This window comes from Prionailurus bengalensis, chromosome E4 (assembly GCF_016509475.1).
Source record: "Prionailurus bengalensis isolate Pbe53 chromosome E4, Fcat_Pben_1.1_paternal_pri, whole genome shotgun sequence".
Taxonomy (NCBI): domain Eukaryota; kingdom Metazoa; phylum Chordata; class Mammalia; order Carnivora; family Felidae; genus Prionailurus; species Prionailurus bengalensis.
The window spans coordinates 20,893,081-20,914,290 of NC_057360.1; the positions used below are offsets into that span (position 1 = coordinate 20,893,081).

Sequence of the window (21,210 nt, forward strand, 5' to 3'; positions counted from 1 at the left end):
CCTCTCTCTACTCCCCCCCACCCCGACCATAAACTTTTTTTTTTTTTTAAAAAGGAGACTCCATAAAAAGAAATCCTTTTAATTCTTTAATTAGGTGTAAACTTTATATCCAGACCAAGTGTATCTTATTTTTTTTCTTTTACTCAGGAACATTCAAGTGTCACTATGGTGCAATTATCAAGGTTAGATGTGAATATAGGGTAGAACATACAAGGTTGAGTGTGGTCAGGGAGAAAATGACCAAGACGTGCCTGTGAGGAGTTCATAGTATGGTTGGAGAGAAGCCTGAATCTTAAGTTCAAGATTACAGTAAAGTGTGATGAACACAATAATAGGGGCAGGTAGAAAGGGCTACGGAGCACATTTGACCCACATCTTCGGAAGTCAAAATTTAGCCCTGTACAGACGCAAAATTCTTTCCAAAGTAGAATGTTGGCTAAAGCTCTTTCCCATAGTTACTCTGATTAAATGATGCATCTAAACCTGTTATATGGTTTCTCTGTCATTACATCATCTCATTGTCTTCTCATGCAGATTCCTGAATTGTGACTGTGTGCATTCCAAGGGCATTCCATATGGCAACCAAAGAAAGGGCAGGAGGTGAGGACAGAGTGCCTGACTCAGGGATGTGGCTGTTATAAGTCAGGCCCCTTCCAGTCACATTACCCTTGGCTCTTCCTATAACATGGGAGAGTCTTTCTTTTTAGGATTTGGTGGCTCAACAGGTCTGGAAGGATTTGGTAAGGGGAGGCTTCCTTGAGCTCTGTTGCTGGGAGAAGACAGGAAATTTAGCAAGTCAAACGGCAAAGGCAAAACCACTGTGGCAGGTTTGTCTGTGGACAAGGACTGGAGCGTGTGGAGGTATCGCAGCTGAGCGGCAGCCGGAGTGCCCGCTAGGATCTCAGCTGCTGTTCTCAGGGACTCGGAGGCGGCCTTCTCCCCTTCCGCAGCGATCACCTAGAGAACGGATGTGCAGAGAAGCAAAGTGACTTTTCCTCCTCGTTCCTCCAAGGCTTTCCTCACTATTCAGGGTTCCTCAGCAAACATGGAGCATGGAGCACCTAGTAGGTGACGGGCACTGTCAGGCACAGAGCAGACTGCCCTGTTTCTCAAGGATCTGGTCCAGGGGAGACAGGTGATACTACTGGTGTAATTTAGGGCAGAATCTGTCACGGGCCCTGACAAGCAGAGTGAAGTGTTGAGGGAGTTGTTATGTCTGCTGGGCCTTGAAAGATTAGTAGGATTTTGCCATATTGAGAAAAAGTTGGCCGGCATTCTAGGCAAGGTCGTGGAAGCCCGAAAGGGGGACTCCTAACTAGGGCAAAATGAACAGTAAGCATTTCAGAAGAAAAAGCACTCAGCTCACCATCCAAATGCCACCGTCGAGTGGACAAAGAGGGCGACCCAGAGATCGGGAAGGTACTCTGCCCAGCGGACCACTTCCTTCCCTCCCTCCTCCTCCTCTCCACACTCCGGGGTTACTGACCTCTTCTGTGGTAGGGTTTTCTCCACGTGCTTTCTGTTCTTTAAGAGACGTCTGTCTCTCCTTCTGTCCTCATTTTCCTTTTCCTGACACCCGTCCCCCCACCCCCACCTCGGTCCTCGGGAGCTGCCGGCAGCCACATCCGTGCCACTCACTGGCGTGGCCGCGTGGAGGCCGCGAGCCGCGCAGCCTTCCCTCGGCTCTGGCATTGTGGGAATTGGGCCCTCATCATGGTCACCCCTGCACAGCTCGCACAGAGGTAGGGACACAGGTCTGGTGTCATTCACATAGAGGTGACGGGTGACTGGCATTCCCTAGGGAAAGGCGTCAGCACAAGAGAAGGATGAAGGATGGAGAGACGCCCTTAAGGAGAGGGAAGGCAAGACTCCAGAAGGAGGAGGTGGTCACTGTTACCAGTAGCTTCAGAGAGAGGGCCTAAGAGAGATGGTTTTAATAGAGTGGGGTGGGGGACACAGGCCAGCGTCCTCCCAGCTCCTGCACGGATGGGAGGTGAGGAAGCAAAGGGGACATGTTCTGCAGGAGCAGGCCTGGAGAGCGGGCGCGGCGCTGGCTCACCCGCGCTCTGGCCTGTCTCTGCGCTTCGGCTTCCATAGCCAGTGAGTGCTGGAGCCCGGCCGGCAGCCTCACATCCTTACTGGAAGAGAGAGACAGTGGGCACGTGAGTAAGCAGCACTGCTTGCAGCAGCCGGGGCTTCCTACAGGCTGGCCACCCGCGCAGCAAATTCGGACCGCTCAACGGGGTGTCCTGTCCCTAGACTCTGAGGTAGACAGTGGCGGGGGAGAGCATCTCAAAAGTCAGTGCCTCAAATGCAGACTGCTGTTGTCGTGGATGTTACCGTAGAGCTGTGGCTTTTTTTCGACAAGTAGAACATGTTTTTTGGTTGATGGGTTGTTACGATCTTTCCCACTTACAGTTTAGGCTAAATCCCAGCTATTAAATTTGAATACTGAAAACAGTCTTGGGGCACCTGGGTGGCTCCGTCGGTTAAGTGTCCGACTCTTGATTTCGGCCCAGGTCACGATCTCATGGTTTGTGAGACTGAGCCCTACGTAGAGCTCTGTGCTGACAGCATGGAGCCTGCTTGGGATTCTCTCCCTCTCTGCCCCTCCTCCACTCATATGCTCTCTCTCAAATAAATAAAAGATAAAAAGCGCATAACCTTTAAGAAAAAACACAGCCTTGAAGGGCCATACTATTTAGAATAAGGGAACTCATCTAAGTTTATAAAGGAATTGATTTTGAAAAGAGTAGAACTGACCAGACAAGAGTAATACTTAATGTATTACATAAAAGATACAAAATTGTATTTTTACCCTATTTGAAACTATGAAAATCACACAGAAAACAATTTGGCAGTTCCAGGCAAAGTTAAACACAGAGTGACCGTATGGTCCAGTAATTCTCTTCCTGGTTGTATCTGAAAACGTGTTTGCACAAAAACTTGCACCTGAGCGGTCACTGCAGTGTTGTTCATAATAGTCCTAAAGTGGAGACAACCCAAATGTCCGTGACCAAATGAGTAGATAAGCCAGATGTGGAGGATTATCTGACCATAAAAAGGAATGAAGTGCTGATACCCACTTCACCATGGAGGAACCTTAAAAACAATATGTTAAGTGAAAGAAGCCAAACGCAAAGGGCCATATAATATATGACTACCTTTGCATGAAATGTCCAGGACCGCCAAATCCAGAGAGGAGACCCGTGCTGTCAGGCTGTAGGGGGTAAGTGAGCAGTGAGGGGTTCCTGCCTAATGGGTGTGGGCTTTCTCTTTGGGCTGATGAAAATATTCTGGAATTAGATGGTAGTGATGGTTACACCACTCTGTGAAAATAATAAAACTCTTGATTGTACTTTAAAATGGTTATAATGGTCCATTTTTATGTTATGTGGATTTTATCTCAAAAAAATTTTTTTTAATCCATGAAAGGAATTTGCCTAAATGTTACAGTGGTTCTGTTATGGCTATGAGTACTGGGTAATTTTTTTCCTTTTTCCAAATTTATGCTAATGTGGCTATAATACTCAACTCACTGAAAATAATTTTTGAAATTATTAAAAAAAAAACCCAACACATTTCCTTTTATCATATTATCTTTCCTGGTTGATTTCCTACCCACATTTCTGTTCTCTCCACTTTGATTCCCCAGATACAGGTCACTGAATCCAAGGCCACCTGTGGAGGGAAGAGTTGAGATGTCAGTGAGAACCTCCAGGTGAGGGGAGCACCTCTACGCCCTCATGGCCCTTGTTCTGTACTGAGGAAGTACATTTCCTCTGAAAGGACTTTTGTGTTAGCATTACCGTACCTTGCAAAGAGTTGCTTAACATTGCACGGTGCCACTCAACAAACATTTGTGGAATTAAAGATGGTGTGGTAGGCTGAATAGTGGCTTCCAAAGACAACCGTGTCCTAATCCTCAGAGCCTGTGAATGTTACCCCGGAAGAGCCCTTGCAGATGGGATTAAGTTAGAGGATCTGAAAATGGGGAGAGTATCTTGGGTCTTCCCAGTGGGCCCCGAATGCAGTCACAAGTGTCCTGTTAAGAGGAAAGCAGAGGGAGGTGTGACTACAGGAGAGGAGAAGGTGATGTGATTCTGGGGGCAGAGACTGGAGTGATGGGTTGTGAACGTGGAGGAAGGGGCCGCAAGCCGGGGAAGGTGGGGGAGAGGGGGTTGAGAGAAGCTGGAGAATGCAAGGAAACGAATTCTCCCCTCAGGACTTCCAGAAGGAAGTGGCCCTGCTGACTGACACCTTGACTTTGGCCCCAGTGAAGCTGATCTGGCACTTCTGGCCTTCGGAAGTGTAACAGACTAGACCGGCATCATTTGAAGTCCCCGAGTTTGTGGTAATTTGTTACAGAAGCCGCGGGAAACCGATACAGATGGTGTAGTTGTGAAATCTGTTTTAAGATGCATCTGTTAGAGAAACCAGAGTCTAGTGTCTCCCAAATGGCTGTCATTTAAATACAGGTGCCTCCTTCCCGCCAGTGGCACCGATTCCCCCCACTTCCCAGACCCACAAGGCAGGAGAAAGGCAACTGGGCTCTGGGAAGGAGGGGAGGGGATAGAGCTCCGCATGTGGACCCACACTTTTCCTTTTAAATGATTTCTGATGATTTCTCAGTGGCTACACAGTCAGCTAGCTTCGTGCATGGAGGGCCCTGAGGAGGCTGGCTAATCTGGGGGTTAGGGTTGGGGTGATGACAGGAAGGGATGTTGAAAAGAGGAGGTGGCGTCTTAAAGGACAAAGAGGGTTTTGCCTGCAGGGAGAAGGGAAGCAGCCCAAGAGGAGGCGTGCAAGTATGAAGTGTTGCACGCGGGCCAGGCACCGAGTGCACGGGGTTAGCTGCCCAGGCGGAGTAGGGGGAGTAACAGTGGGGTCACTCATTCACTCATCCAAAGCACACTATCTGACTGCTGTGGGACAAGCCCGGTGACAGGTGCTGAGAACAGAGAGACGAATAAAATATGACCCCTGCCCTTATGGAGTCCATAATCCAGGAAGACAAATGTGTGAATACATAAAAATTCAGTGTAACAAAGGCAAGCTTATGTGTCCAGAGTCTGGACCCTTTCCTTTACCCTTTAGAGGGGAGGGATGAATAGGAAGAAAGGCTGAGGGGGACAAGGGGGAACACACTGGAGTGGTTTTATTTTATTTTTTTAAATGTTCATTTTTGAGAGAGAGAGTGTGAGTGATCGCGGATGAGGGGCAGAGAGAGGCAGAGAGAGAGAATCCCAAGCAGGCGATGTCAGCATAGAGCCCGACGGGGGGACTCGATACCATGAACTGTGAGACCATGACCTGAGCCGAAATCAAGAGTGGACACTTAACTGATGGAGCCCCCCAGACGCCCCCATGCTAGAGTGGTTTTGAAATTCCAGAGCAGCAACTACCTGTGTTCCTCTTATTCTAACTTTTTTCTTTTTTGGTTCTCTTGTTTTCTCAAATTTCTCCTTCTCCACCAAGATGCTAATCTCAGTTTTATGAGTAACAAGTTGGACAAATCACAGACACCTGGGTACTTCACCTTCTAAGATTAGTGACCGCTCAGGCCCCATCAGACGCAATCGTTACCAACGCCTTTGACCCTGAGGCCCTGCTGTTGGAGGTCCTCCGTTCGACTAGACAACGTTCGTACCCTCCTAACTCAATCCTGGGCTCAAGGCCTCAATGACAGGGTCCCTCACTGGTCGTAACTGCCATGTGACTGGCCGGCTGCCCGGAATCCTGCTTTGTTTTCACTCTCAACACCTTTGCCGACTCGTCTCCGTAAGAATCAAAGATGTCCAGCCTGGCCGCGGGCGCGTTTGCTGAGTGTGCTGTGCTGTCTGCGGGCTGGATGGGGCTGCTTGTGAGGTGGTTCTTGCTCCCCAATTCCTGCCCTGATCCCCAATCAATTAAATGCAGATGACTGATTGGGAGATTAACCACTAAGGGTCTGTGACATCTTACCTCTTTTGATCTGAAAGTCTTATTTGAACTTACTATTTAACTTTGCTGTTTTCCCAACTAGGCCGTAAGCTCCCAGGAACCATTCCTGACCATCTGTGTATAACCACCACCCTGTCCTGTCCAGCCCCGCCATCCCTGCCAGCTCTCACTCCCACACTTTGTGCTATGTGGGCACTTCGCAGTGAGTCCAAAGCCACTGGGGCAGGGTTAAGAGCAGAACTTACGGCAGTGACTGACTAGTCATCACCAGATTGACCCAGGGTCAAATTTGGCGGCCTCTTCCTTAGCGGTCAGCTTAGCAGTGAAGGTCTGGCACATGCTTCCATAGCACATGCTTCAATAAGTGGCTAATGAAGAAATGAATAAAAGAGCTATTTCAACATACTTGATGTTAAATTTATCTAAGTACCTTTATATCTTGGGCAATGCTCTTCCTCTCTAGAAGAATCTCAGTGAGGGAGCGATGTGCTAGGAGACGCTTCATGGTGGTTTGCACAAGAAACTGGACAGCTTTGGACACGTGAGCAAGACTGCTCAGGAGAAGAGAGGCATTTTCCATTCGGTAGTAGCAGATGGCATCTATCTCCATTATAAACATGTCTTTGGTCACAACCTGGGCAGAAAAAAGAGTTTGGATAACAGGCCTTATGTTAAGGCTCCTTTCCCAGGTGGGGATAGAGAAGCTAAATGTGTTCAAAGGAAAGCTTCTCAGTAAGATTATAGCAAGAAAAAAAGTCATTGGCCCACGCTTTATTCAAAATAGATGTGTTTTTGAAGATTACAGAGTTTTTATTAAATACAATAAAGAACTTACAATTTAAAGGAATCCTGTTGTAAATGGCTTTGTAAAAATATCAGGAATACTTTTCTTAGGCGAAAACATCCAGTTAATTGTATACCAGACCTTTTTAACCTGAGGCCGAAAGAACCCTGATGCTGAAAGAGAAGCACGTTCTGGGAAACGAGCACTCTGATGAGTTGCTTGCTGGGAGTACGAACGCTAGAGGGCAGACTGGCGACGCACTCCAAGAGTCCTAAACGCTGCACATGCTCAACATTTCCGTCTTAGACGCTTACCACAAGGACATATTTTAAGGATTTAGCTGCAAAGATGTCATTCACAGCGTTGCTTATTATCATAAAAAATTGGAACTAAATAGTCACCATAGGGAATTGGGAATTGTGTATCCAAATGCTATGTGTCCATTGAACACAAAGGGGTAGAAACATAGCTAATATATGCAAACGTGATCACAACAGTGTTGACTGAAAAAGGCATGTTATGAAGCAGTATGGTATGTATACCTGTCTGTAAATATAACAGCACACATGGAAAAATCTGAAAAGATACACTCCAAAATGACAATACCTATCTATAGATATATATAGGATGGGGCGCCTGAGTGGGTTAGTTGGTTAAGCGTCCAACTCTTGATTTCAGCTCGGGTCATAACTGGGTTCATGGGATCCAGCCCCACATCAGGCTCTGTGCTGACAGTGCAGAGCCTGCTTGGGATTTTTTTTTCTTTCTCTCTCAAAATAAATGGATAAACATTAAAAAAAAAAAAAGAATTTAGATATGCATAGGATATAAATATAAATATGTATATGTATATACCATTTATATATACATATAGGATACATATAGGATTAGGGGTAAGTTTTATTTCTTCCCTTTTTACCTTTAATTATCCAAAATAAGCCTCTTAAAAATTTATGTATTATTTGTATTTAACAAAAGATGGAATGAGAAAGACCTTCAAATGGACAGTGGGAGACAATTTAGGAAAAGTTTACAAATCTAAATTACTAATACAAAAATCTGGATATTTACTTTTAGTTTTTAATTGTGGCAAAACACACGTAACATCCAATTTACCATTTTAATTTTTTTTTTTTTTTTTTTAGGGAGAGAGAGTGCGAGCTGGGGAGAGGGATAGAGGGGAGACAGAGAGAGAGTGAGGGAGAGATTCTCAAGCAAACTCCATACCCAACATGGAACCCAATGCAGGGCTCAATCCCATGACCCCAGGGTCATGACCCGAGCTGAAATCAACAAATGCCCAACCGACTGAGCCACCCAGGTGCCCCCTCTTTTTTAACCATTTTTAAGCATACAATTCAGTAGTAGTATGTTATGCAAGTCACATTGTGGTACAACCAGTCTCCAGAACTCTCTTTTGTCTTGCAGAAGTGAAATCCATTAAACAACTCCCCACTCCTTTCCCCCAACTTCTGCAACCACCATTCTACCTTCTGTCTCTATGAATCTGACTCCTCTAGGTACCTCATATAAACGTAATCCTAAGAATATTTGTCTTTTTGTAATGGCTTAATTCACTTAGCTCAATGTTCTGAAGGTTCATCCATGATGTAGTATATGTCAGAATTTCCTTCCTTTTAAAGGCTGTGTCATATTCCATTATATGTACCACATTTTGTTTTCCAGTCAGTCATCAGTGGACACTAGGGTTATTTTCATCTTTGGCTATTGCGAATAATGCTGCCATGAACATAGGGATGCAAATATGTCTTCAAGACCTCGCTTTCAATTCTTTGGGGTATGTACCCAGAAGTGGAATTGCTGGATCAAATGGTTAATTCTATTTTTGATTTTTTGAGGAATTGTTTTCTATAGCAGCTGCACCATTTTACTTTCCCACAAACAGTGCACAACACAATTTCTCTACACCTTTGCTAACCCTTGTTATTTTGTTGCTGCTGTTGTTGTTTGTTTTTATAGTAGTCATTCCAACAGGTGTGAGGTGGTATCTCATTGTGGTTTTGATTTGCCTTTCTCTAATGATTAGTCTGCTGAGCATCTGTTCATGTGTTTGTTGGCCATTTGTGTATCTTCTTTGGAGAAATATCTGTTCAAGTCTGTATTAGTTAGGGCTCTCCAGAGAAATAGAATCATTAAATCATTAGGGTGTGTGTGTGTGTGTGTGTGTGAGAGAGAGAGAGAGAGAGAGAGAGAGAGACAGAGAGAGAGAGAGAGAGAGAGAGAGAAAGAGAGAGAGAGAGAGGGAAAAACAGTAATTGGCTTACACACTTGTAGAGGCTGATTAGTCCAAAATCTTCAGGGCAGGCCAACAGGCTGAAGACCCAAGGAAGAGCGACGTTGCAGCTCGAGGCTGAGAGCAGTCTGCTGGCAGAATTCCCTCCTCCCAATGGGAGGTTAGTCTTATGGCCTTCAACTCATTGGATGAGGCCCACCTACATTATGGAAGGTAATCTACTCAAAATCTACTGATTTAAATATTAGCCTTATCTAAAAAATACCTTCACAACAATACTCAGATATGTTTGACCAAGTTTGGGTGCCATAGCTTAGCTAAGCCGACACGTAAAATTAACCATCACAAAGTCCTTTGCCCATTTTTAATTGAGTTATTTGCTTTCTTGTTGAGTTATAAGATTTCTTTATATATTTTGAATATTATCAGGTATATTATTTGCAAATATTTTCTTCCATTCCATAGATTACCTGTTCATCTTTTGATCATGTCCTTTGAAACACAGAAGTTCTTAATTTGATATAGTCCATATCTTTCCTTTTCTACTTTTGAGCTTAAATATTATTTTGCCTTGGATCAGACCTGGTAGCTCAGCCATATGAAATGTATAGAGAGAAAGCAAAATCCATCATTTGGCTTACCTCATGAAAGGGTATCTCCAAGGTTTGGAGACGAAGGTCGACCTTGTGGTAGGTATCCAGGCAGGGCAGAAAGAAGAAAAGGCCTAGAAGAGGGGGCAGGGAAATTAACAGGTGAATAATTAGTAGGGAGACTGCTTGGGGTTCACCTCTTTGGTGTCAGGTCGCATATTGCATTGTTTTTCTTAGCCTCCAAATACACACAGATCATCGGGCAATCCCACCTCCACCCCTATAATGTGTTTGTGGTTGCTAAGGTTACCATATAAATTTTTTTGTTCAATCTAGGACACTTCTGAGGATGAAAGGAGAGCACTGTTACAATGTACTCCAGGAAACTGGCATTAACAGGGATTAGCCCCAGCAAAATGGGCCATATGGTTACCTCGGTCATGGTGCTGATCCCTCCAGATCTTGAGTAACGTGTCTGTCCTCTTCACTAGATTTGAACTCCCTAGCAAGAGTGTCTTATGCACTATTGCTAGCTTTAGTGCCTGATGTAGTGCCTTTTAGGTGCTCTGTAAAATTATTTTTGAATGCATGCACGTACCAAGATGACAAACTTTAGAGCCAGCAACCTCCCTGTGGTACTTCTTAAAATGTGAGCCCCCAAGGTAGCACAATAGCAATATCATGATACCAGCCATTGAGTTGGTTCATTATTCCTTATGTACTTAATGTAATGTACAGGGTTAATGGGCAATAAATAGTTTTAGATTGATTTATCGAGATTTTCTAGAGCCAGTGGGCAGTGTGGGCTCCAGCAATCGCCAAAGCCTTACTGGAGCCAGGAGCACCTCACAGAGCCCAGGACCTCTCTGAGGAACAGCCCAGCTACTGGCCCTTTCTAGCCCCAATAAAGAAGGAGGCCGACAATTAGAACCAGAACAAGATGGTCGCTGTCCTAGACTACAGGGTCTGGTTCTACTTTTATGTGGACCCATCTGCTTGTCCTGAATCGTCAAACTCTGATTTGTGTCCTCTAGTCTAGTCTCTCTTCTCTGCTGTTTCTGTTTTCCTGGCTTAGCACTTGGACCCTTTCCAATATATGCACAGTGGGACTTTGTTCCTTCCTATGACTTCCTGGCTGGCTTGGATCTCTAAACCCCAACGACTAGACTTTATAGGCTAACCATGCTTCTATCTGTGCACCATAATCAGCTTGGACCTCTAGAGAGCAACTCTACTAAACTGTAAGGTCCTAGAGATCAGAAACCATGTCTCATTTATCCACCTTCATCTCCCTGGTAGTTTTTTTTTTTTTTTTTAATGTTTATTTATTTTTGAGAGAGAGAGAGAGAGAGAGAGAGGAAATGAATGAGTCGGGGAGGGGCAGAGAGAGAGGGAGACACAGAATCTGAAACAGGATCCAGGCTCTGAGCTGTCAGCACAGAGCCTGATGCAGGCTCAAACTCACGGAACAGTGAGATCATGACCTGAGCCGAAGTCTGCCGCTTAACCAACTGAGCCACCCAGGTGCCCCCATCTCCCTGGTAGTTATATAGTATGTAAAACACAGGAGGTGCTCAGTCTATGTTTTCTAAGTTCCATGAACCAAAGGCCAATTTTCCACTTGGATGCTAGACTTTGCCTATCTCCCATGGTTTGGTCTGACCCCTAGATTCTGAACTAGCTCAGCTTTGCTCTGAGAATGGACAGCACTCTAACCAAATACACGTTCTGCTCAAACCAGTGCCCAGCCATGGGCCCTAAGCCTACTTGCTACTCCAGTCAGCCTGGCCCTGGCATTTGACTTTCTGCACCCATCCTCTCTCTTGGTCACTGTGACCTGGTGGTAATGCTCTCTGACTAATCTTTCATAACCTGTGCTACAAATAACAGAGGGGTGCCTGGGTGGCTCAGTCGGCTAAGCATCCAGCTCCTAGTTTTGGTTCAGGTCATAATCTCACGGCTCTTGAGTTTGAGCCCCACATTGGGCTCTGTGCTGATGGCACAGAGCCTGCTTGGATTCTCTCTTTCTTCCTCACTGCCCCTCACCTGCTCTCTCTCTCTCTCAAAATAAATAAACTTAAAAACTTTAAAAAGATTAGAAAATGCAAATACCACGGATCAAGTTATTTCATATTATCTGAGGTCCAAATGACAAATATGCATGGATTGAAGAAACTGGCAAGTCTATGGGGGATAAAAATGTGTTTCGTACCAGGGCCTTTGGCTCTTCCAGGAAGTAGATGTCCCAGTCGGAATATTATTACTCTCTCATACTCCTGTACAACCTAAAGGGAAAGATTATACTTTTGAAACATTCCAAGAAAGAAAAATAAAGTCTTCAAAAGGCCTTGGCAAGAGAGTGATCCTAAATATCAGAAAACTTTAGTTCTGAGAACCAAGAAGAAATTTCTATTAATATTTACATTTCCAAAATCTACACTTAGCAAGTGGAGAATTTCAGAAACATGTTATTTTTTTGAACCCATGAACAGAATTTTGTTTAAAGAGTCATGATTATTTAAAAAAATACTTCTACTATGTCCAACATATCTAAGTCAAGAAAATCACAGCATGTTTTATCTTGTATTTTCCTGGGACTTCTGCATTATTAGCTTTTATATGTATCACGCATTAGCTATTTAATAGAGAGGGTATATATTTTTTTTTTTAATTTTTTTTTCAATGTTTATTTATTTTTGGGACAGAGAGAGACAGAGCATGAACGGGGGAGGGGCAGAGAGAGAGGGAGACACAGAATCGGAAACAGGCTCCAGGCTCTGAGCCATCAGCCCAGAGCCCGACGCGGGGCTCGAACTCACGGACCACGAGATCGTGACCTGGCTGAAGTTGGACGCTTAACCGACTGCGCCACCCAGGCACCCCGAGAGGGTATATTTTAATACCACTTGTGATATTTTGTTTCAAAATGCAATTTTTCTGAGGTTGCTTCAAAATCATTCAATTGGCTTTTAATTTGTCTATTCTCATTGGTGATGTATCTAGAAAAATTAAGTGCACCCTGGAAATGTGTAGTTATTTTGTAAATGGCAAAAGGGGAGATTCTCTGTGTAGAACGTCTGTGTATTAGAAAAGAGACAGGAAAGTTAATGAACACTACTTCAAAAATAAACTTCATTTTCTGACCCAGTATCAAGATTTGGGTTCTAATGCTTGCTTATCATTAGCTTACATGGTCTGTTGTTTTGTATATATGCCCCCACCTGTGAACTGTTGAATGAACAAATGATTATTTGTGACTGAGCCATATATCTATTTTCCTTCTTCATTCTCTTTCCGCTTTAGAAAGCTCCACTGAGGGGCACTGGTGGCTCATTCAACTCTTGGTTTCAGCTCAGGTCATGATCTCAGAGTTCATGAGTTCAAGCCCCACGTCAGGTTCTGTGCTGGCAGCGCAGAGCCTCCGTGGGATTCTCTCTCACTCTCTCTCTGTTCCTGCCCCATTTGCACTGTCTCTGTGTCTCTCAAAATAAAACAGTCAATTATTAAAATGTAACAAAGAGACCAAAAGTAACACATTTTGAAGTGTGCTTCTTAGGGTAACAGGCTCCACTCTTCCACTATAAGTTCCTTGGGGTCAAGAACCATGTCTTGTTGATCCTGCTGAGTCTTATAGCTCCTGTGCCTGAACGCTGCCTTGCCTGGTGAAACAACGAATGAGAATGAATGTCTAGATTTGGTTTCCAGAGCAGGCCCCAGGTACCCACAACTTCTTGGCTCTCTAGCATTACTTGTTTCTCTTCTGCTTTTATTGGAAGAAACAAATTCTTCCTAGAGACGAAGAGGAGTCTCACTCCTTCAAGACCTTGCTCAAATGTAATACCTCATTCTGCTTCAATATGCTCTTCCTAATTGGCTTTTAGGGTTTACCATCTTAAGTGGCCGGACCTGAGAGCCTTCACCACAATGCGTGGCTGAGTTAGTGTTGGACTCTAGGGCAGCCATACAGGTGCTCAGATCCCCCTTCAAAAGAACCCGCTACCCACTATCTGCTGTCTATAGAAGACACATTTTGGATTAAACGTTACACGTAGATGGAAAGCAAAAGGATAGGAAAGACATACCACACAAACAGCAACCAAAAGAAAGCAGAAGCAGCTATACTGATACCAGACAGAATGGAATTTAAAGCAAACACACAAAAATGTTATAGGTGATAAAGAGGGACGCTACATAACAATAAAAGGGTCGATGCATTAGGAAAGTATAACAATGATAAACATGTATGCACCTAAAAACAGAGATCTAAAACATAAGAAGCAAACACCAAGAGAATGAAAACAGAAATAGACAATTCAAGCAACCCTAATAGTTGGAGATTTTAATATTCCACTTCCCTTTTTTTTAAGTTTATTAATTTATTTTGAGAGAGAGAGACAGAAAGAGTGTGAGCAAGTAGAGGAGGGGCACAGAAAGAGAGGGAGAGTGAGAGAAGTATGGGGCTCGAACTCATGAACCGTGAGATCATGACTGTAACCGAAGTCGGACACTTAACCAAATGAGCCACCGAGGCACCCCTTTAAAATTTTTTTTTTTAACGTTTATTTATTTTTGAGACAGAGAGAGACAGAGCATGAACGGGGGAGGGTCAGAGAGAGGGAGACACAGAATCCGAAACAGGCTCCAGGCTGTCAGCACAGAGCCCGATGCGGGGCTCGAACTCACGGACCGTGAGATCATGACCTGAGCCAAAGTCGGCCGCTCAACCGACTGAGCCACCCAGGCGCCCGAGGCACCCCTTTAATATTACACTTTCAATCATGGACAGAACAACTAGACAGAAGATAAAAAAGGAAACGAGACTTGAACAACACGATACACAAATTAGACCTAACAGATGCTGACACACAACTCCACCCAACAACAGCAAAGTATGCTTCCTTCTCAAGAATGCAGGAAATCTCTCGAGGATAGACTAAATGCTAGCCATAAAATAAACCTCGATAAATTTAAAACTACTGAAATTACACACAAAGTATATTATCTGACTACAAAGGAATGAAGTTAGAAATCATTAACAAGGAAATTTGGGGAATTTGCAAATATATAGAAGCTGAACAACACACTCTAAAATAACCAATGGATCAAAGAAGAACTCAAAAGAGAAATTAGAAAATATTTTGACTGAGTGAAAACAATAACACAAGATACCAAAACATATGGGATGCAGCTAAAGCAGTGCTGAGAGGAAAATTTATAGCTGTAGATGCCTATAATAAAAAAGAAGAAATATCTGAAAATAAAACCCTAATTGTCTACCTTAAGACACTGGAAATAGAAGAGCAAACTAAACCTAAAAAAAGCACAGAAGAAAATAACGAAGATTAGAGTGGAAATAAATGCAATTGAAATTAGAAAACCAATAGAGAAAATCAACTAAGCCAAAAGTTGGTTCTTTGAAAAGATCAACAAAGTTGTCAAATATTTAGCTAACCTGACCAAGAAAAAAAAGAAGACTCAAATTTCCAAAATCAGGAATGAAAAGGAATGACAGGAACATCACTTCGGTCCTTATAGGGGAAAAAAAAAAGATTATAAAAGAAAATACTACGAACAACTATATGCCCCAAATTAGATAACTGAGGTGAAATGGACAAATTCCTATATAGACACAGTGACCAAAACTGACTTGAGAAAAAAGAAACCTGAAAAGACCTAGAAGTAAATGACTGAATTAGTAGTTTTAAAATTTCTCATAGAGAAAAGTCCAGGACCAGAGGCTTCACTGGTAAATTGTGTCATCCATTTGACAAGGAAGTAATACCAGTTCTTCACAGATTCTCCCCAAAAACAGAAGAGGAGGAAAATATGTCCAACTCATTCTCTGAGGCCAGTGTTGTCCTGGTCCCAAAACAAGAGTGAGACATCACAGGAAAAGAAAAGTGCAGACCAGTATCTCCTATGAACATAGATGTGAAATCCTCAACAAACTACGAGCAGCCTGAATCCAGAAACCGGTGAGAAGGATTTTACACAACAACCAAGTGGGATTTATGTTAGGAATACACAGTTGATATAACATTCAAAATTCAGTGAATGTAATACACCGTATCAATAGAATAAAGGGCAAATACCACGTGATCATCTCAATGGGTGCAGAGAAGGTGTGGGACAATATTGAACACCCTTTCCTGAAGAGAGAGGAGGAGGAGAGAGAGGAGGCAGAAGAGAAGAAGAGAAGGTCTTAACGTGAGAAGTATAATCAGCAATGGCCCCAGCAGCACGTGTAGCATTCCAGCCAAGGACATGCTCCTCCCCAGCAGCTCCAGACACTGGTAACAATGGCAGGGGTCTTAGGGCCTGGCTGTTTCTGCCCATCATGAAGCAAACTTAGCTCTGGAGTTCCCTTTCAGGCCAACACTACCTTGGGGCCGGCCATAGTCTGAGGCTCTTTCTGTCCAATCCTTCCTTCACTTTTTACAGCACAGGTTTCAGAACCGCATCATTGTCTGAAGGCTTTCTTTACCTACTCTTATTCTCTCTCCCCTTAACCTTTCATAGAAAATGCCTCCCAATAAACCCCTTGCACTTATGTTCCTGTCTTGGCACGTGCTTCCTGAATAGACATGGTCTTTGGTCTTCATTTACTTTGAGGACAGGCATGTGGGCCAGAGAATCGTCGTTCATAGTACAGAAGCTGCCTGAGAAGTTTCTGGAAGTGCCAGAAGTGGACATCATGATCTATTCTGGGTTGATCTTTGTGTCGCAGAGTGCAGATGACCTAGACAGAGCCCCTGACCTGAGGGCTCTCAGTCTAACGGGAGAGACTGGGTGCCAACAAAGATTATACACGTGCTAAGTGCTAGAATGGATGTGAAAGCAGAGAGACACGAGAGCACCGGGAAGGAAATGACAGCCTTGGGGAGTCTGGGAAGGCTTCGCAGTTACATTTGAGCAAGGTCTGAAAGGAGTAAGAGCTCTCCTGGCAGACAAGTGGGCGGAAGGCCATTCTATGCAGAGCAGATGGCACATACCAAACCGCAGAAACATGGACGTGTGGTCAGTGAGAGGCACCGGGAGATTACGTATTGGGTCCTCATGGAATCTCACCTTTATGCAGAACCAGATAGAAAAAGGGAAGGTCACAATGACGAAGAGCAGGGATGTGAGGACAAGAAGCCATTCACAGGCCCCTAAACCTGAAGACTTGGTACCTAAAAAAAAGTCAGGGAATAATTATATTAGAACTTTACCATACTCACTGACTAGCACTTGTTGGTCAGTCCTTGGTATTAGGGGCAGGGCAGACTTTGTTGGAAATTTAGAGTGAGGTGGATGTCAGTGGTCAGTTCCCATGATAGGGCACGTCTGTGAAGGGCTATGCGGGCCTGTGGAAGGTGGAGAAGATTCCTGGAAAGGGGGGGAATGCCTCAAATAAGTACAGAATCTGGGCGGAAGGTCTGGGTTCGAGTTCTGGCTCCACCATTTTCTGTCAAATGACCTTAAGCAAGGCACGTGATCTTTCTGAACCTGATTTCTCATCTATGCAATGGGGAGGCTAACTATGCTATATCTGTTATATAGACATAACACTATCTCATAAAATCTCATACCAACACTCTCATGAGACATTTTCCATAGTATCGATGTAAGTATGAAATGGCATAGATGCACAAAAAGTACTGAAGTGCACTTCTCGTGTACCACGTGTTGAATCCGAGGAGACCGGACCTCTGGTCCGGTGCAGAGGCTCATCTTCCCTGAGCTTACTTCCCCCTCCACTCCTGCCCCAAATGTCCGCATTCCTCCACTGGAGTCCCTCCTTTGGATCAGGGTGTGGATCTCCAGACAGTCGTTACCAAAGTAATGATGAACTGGACTGCAGAACATCCGGGTTGCTTGGGTGATAAAGGAAAATGTATGAGGGAAAGTTAATCTCAAGAACACAAGCTTCTTGGGGCCTTGTCTTGGTTACATTGTATCCTCAGGGCCTACAATAGTGTCTGACACAACATAGGTGCTCCATAAATATTTGTTGAATCATAAGACTGAAGAAGTGGATAGTGAAAATTAGTTAAATGTAATAGTTAGGGAAATCTCAAGAATTTTAATCTCCAAGGTACTGTGACACTGGCCGAAGGGATATGATTTGTGAGTTTAAAAACCTCGTAGAGGACTAGAAGGTGACTAATCATTAGGAATGGTGAAGAGTCTATTTTTGAGGGATGGAAAAAAGAGGAAAATTAATCGGTAGGCTTGAATATTTGATTTCCATGCCTGTGAAATAGTTGGAAAGGTCATCACCAAATTGATCACTTGAAGAAAACAGATGCAAAGCTATGCTAGCACGAAACTAGCATCAGCACTAAATGCTATAGTACATAGTTCCCCAGGTCTGTCCCATGGAACTCTAATCCCACAGGGTGCCCCACAAACCAAGAGTTCCCTGGCTAAACAAGTTTAGGAAATACTGTGTACTGTATCCCAGTGTTCACCTGCATACTGAAGCTACGAGTGTCCCTGCAGTAAAGAAGCATTCTTAGCTTTGTTTAACCTAGGATTTCCCAAACATTTGGCCAGGCAAGTTTTCTCCAAGGAAATTCATGTTCTATAAAATTTATTTCCTTTACAATCTATTTTGGGAAATGCTACTCTAGCAACATCATATTAGTTTTTACAGCATTCTTTCTTAGGGGCAGTAAGGGTGTTATTGCCATGTTTAATTAGTTTATAAATATATTTCATTTGCCAGTGGTAACCGTGCAAGTAAAAATAAATAAAAGTACATACAGACAAAATAACATCTTAGAAGGGAAGGAAGGCCTCAAAATGCCTTCCTGCAGTAGTTAGGGATGTGAACAGAAAACTAACAGTTATATTCCAAATCTAGCTTATAGCTTTACTCACAAAATATTATTCTCTTGAAATGAGTTCCTTGTATACTCAATTTGGTTTAAGTGAATGGTGAAATATTAAATGTTAAGGCAGAAGGAGCCTTAGATATGACATAATCGAAGAATCTCCAACATTTCGGTAAGGTGAAGCTCTACTCACGTCCGAAGCAGCCTGGCTGTGGGAGTGTGGTTCTAGGTGAGAAGGGGATGTTGTTTCTCTTGCTCCCTGTCCCCTGGAAGCCACAGAAAGTTCAGACAAGGGCTCAGCAAGGCCGACTCACCTTCAGTGAGACTTCTCATCTACTGCGTGGAGTCTTGGGCTCCAGTCATTTAATAGCTGGAGAAACTGAGTGAAGCCCACGAAGGCGACGTTACTTGCCTGAGGCCACATAGCCGGTTGGTGGCAGTGCCGGGACCATGACCACAAAGCAGGACCACAAAGCGCGGTACCACGCGAGGATGGGCTTTTCAGTCAGACCACCTTACTCTGGAATTCTGGCTCCTCCACTTCCCAGCTGTAGGTTTTTGGCAAGTGACTTAATTTCTCACCATGCTTCCTCATCAGTGATATGGGAATGATAATAGTAAAATACCCAGTGTGTGCCTGGCACAGAGTTAAAACTCCATACGGGGCAGGGGGCGGGGGCTTTCTCCCTTGCCTATCTTGCCAATGTGGTCTGAGGCATAATACTTACCTCTAACCTCATCCATACTGTGGCATTGACCCAACAAACCTTTAATGACCAGAAGTTTCTGACTGATGAAAGGGCTCAGTTGGGCAAAACAGCATTAACACGGTCCATATAAACTGCATCCTAGCTGCAGGAAACTTTCATAAATCATAGCTTTCAATGTTCCAGCATACACTGTTTTGCTGGTAACCAGGAAATTATGTTAAAATTTCATTGCCAGCAGGAAGCAATACAACACGCTATTCCTTATTTATTATCCTCTAGACCCCTGTCATTCTACACTGAAGGTGTAATGATTTTTTTCTCTTCCATTCATTACGAAAAGGGCTGGAGGCAGATATATTTGTTCCTAAGAGTGGCTTCACCCCCAGAAGCCAAAAATATCTATTTTCCTATGATTCCCTCCTTCAGTCTAACTTTCCTCTCTCTTGCAAGGAATCTGTGCAAATTTGGTATATTCTCTGCTCCAAGCTTTGTGCAAAGTGCTTTGGATGGCATATCTCCTTGTACCCTCACCTCTTTCCTCCAAGGTACCTATTGTTGTTATCCCTGGTGCTTAGGTGGTTAAGGCCCTGCCTCTGATCACATGGCTAGTTAGCTGAGTTGGAATCCAGGTCTGACTCTTCTTGGCTCTGCCGTCAAATGATCATCCCAAAGTTTAAAATACTTTTAGGTAAGACTGGGGATGAGGAGAGAATAATAAGCTACATAGTGGCGTAGAACCACCAACTCAAGAATGTCTTCACTTAAATTAGGTGCCCCTATACTCATTAGCCACGAAAACCAGCTGCACATTCCTTTGCCATATTCACTGGTCCCCAACCTGGACCACACTCCCCTCCGCTTCCCATCCATGGCTGGCCTCTAAGACCAACGGAATTCAGTTGATGTTATTTGTATTTCTTTTGTATTTTGGTCCCCACCACTTGGTGGAGGGTGGTGGGTCCTAACCAATTTAGGCCTTTCATTCCCTGGGAATCTGAGCAGGAGCAGGAGGTTGCTCTGGCGTCGGTGGCTCTCGGTGCCATGACTCGTTCCACTTGATGTGACATCCCGTGGTACCACCTGGAGAGACACCCCCCACCTCCCTGCCCATATCCCCCGTCCTCCCGTACCTTCCTCGGGCCGCTCGCTCTCCAGCAGCGCCGCCACCTCGGTGCCCTCCTCACCGGAGCCGCGGACCTCATCCACATCCACCACGGTGGCTGCGGGCGCTGGGGGCTCCCCCCGGCTCCCCGCCCGCTCCCGCCCGGCGTCCGGGCGCCCACGGCCACCGCCGCCCCTCTGGGTCTTCGCCCTCCTGTCCTCCCTGTGGGGGGATCCGGCGCCTCTCCCGCGGGCCTCTCTGGAGGAGCTCCGAGCCCTCCTCTCCATCGTCGGAAGCGGGCCCGGGATCGCGGTCCCTGCAGAGTGGCCCGCGGGCGGGACCAGGGACCATCTTGACCGTGGGCGGGCCCGGGCGGTGCGCGGGGCGGGGCTCTGCTCGCCCGGAGGCGGGACGGCGATTCCCCGAGGCACGCCCGCCCGCCCAGCCCGGCGACTCGCGCGACCTTGGCCACGAGGCGTTTGTGAGAAGCCCGCGTGCCGCTTGGTGTGGCATCAACATGCGTTTCTACGGACGACGATTTGAGCTGTAAAGCAGGTTCGGTTGCCTGACCCACCGCGGAGGCTCGCAGATCGCCGAAGGGGCGATGGCGCTCTGCGCGGCCTCTGCGCGGCCTAGGAACTAGGGACGTGGTCCTCGAGGGGGCGCTAGACAGCTTAGGGGAACAGAATATAGGTCGTCGAATTAGGGTAACCCTAAAGTAAAATGAGAAACTTCTCCCAAGCGTCCCCTTACCCCCTGGAGGCTTCCGCAGGGAGCCTTTCCCCTCTCCCCCTCATTTATTTTATATCCTGGCCCTGCTCTTGCAAGTGCTTTCAAAGTGGAATTAGTGTCGTCGGACTACTTTTGGGAGGATCCACATTTCAAAAGGTGGGGGGATTAGGGAAACTCTTTTAGGCCCCTTCTCTCTCTCTCTCTCTCTCTCTCTCTCTCTCAGTCTCTCTCTTTCTTATTTACATTTATATTTCTTTTTTTTTTTTTAATTAACTT

At 44.9% G+C, this 21,210-nt stretch overlaps 1 protein-coding gene and 1 long non-coding RNA gene across 2 annotated transcripts; one reads left to right on the forward strand and one right to left on the reverse strand.

The window, feature by feature from the left end:
* Positions 1 to 414: 414 nt before the first annotated feature.
* On the reverse strand, positions 415 to 20,568 carry NPHS2 (NPHS2 stomatin family member, podocin). Its single transcript, XM_043567768.1, has 8 exons — positions 20,231 to 20,568; positions 16,640 to 16,743; positions 11,784 to 11,856; positions 9,623 to 9,705; positions 6,374 to 6,577; positions 3,626 to 3,681; positions 2,060 to 2,138; positions 415 to 957 (listed from the first exon to the last, which is right to left on the reverse strand). Exons 1-8 carry the CDS (start codon positions 20,487 to 20,489, stop codon positions 679 to 681), a joined length of 1,137 nt encoding a protein of 378 aa, XP_043423703.1. The 5' UTR covers positions 20,490 to 20,568; the 3' UTR covers positions 415 to 678.
* Positions 951 to 6,348, forward strand: LOC122475707. The gene is made up of 5 exons (XR_006295286.1): positions 951 to 1,064; positions 3,656 to 3,721; positions 4,226 to 4,354; positions 5,479 to 5,781; positions 6,026 to 6,348. It is a non-coding gene; the product is annotated as an uncharacterized LOC122475707 (long non-coding RNA).
* Positions 20,569 to 21,210: the final 642 nt, after the last annotated feature.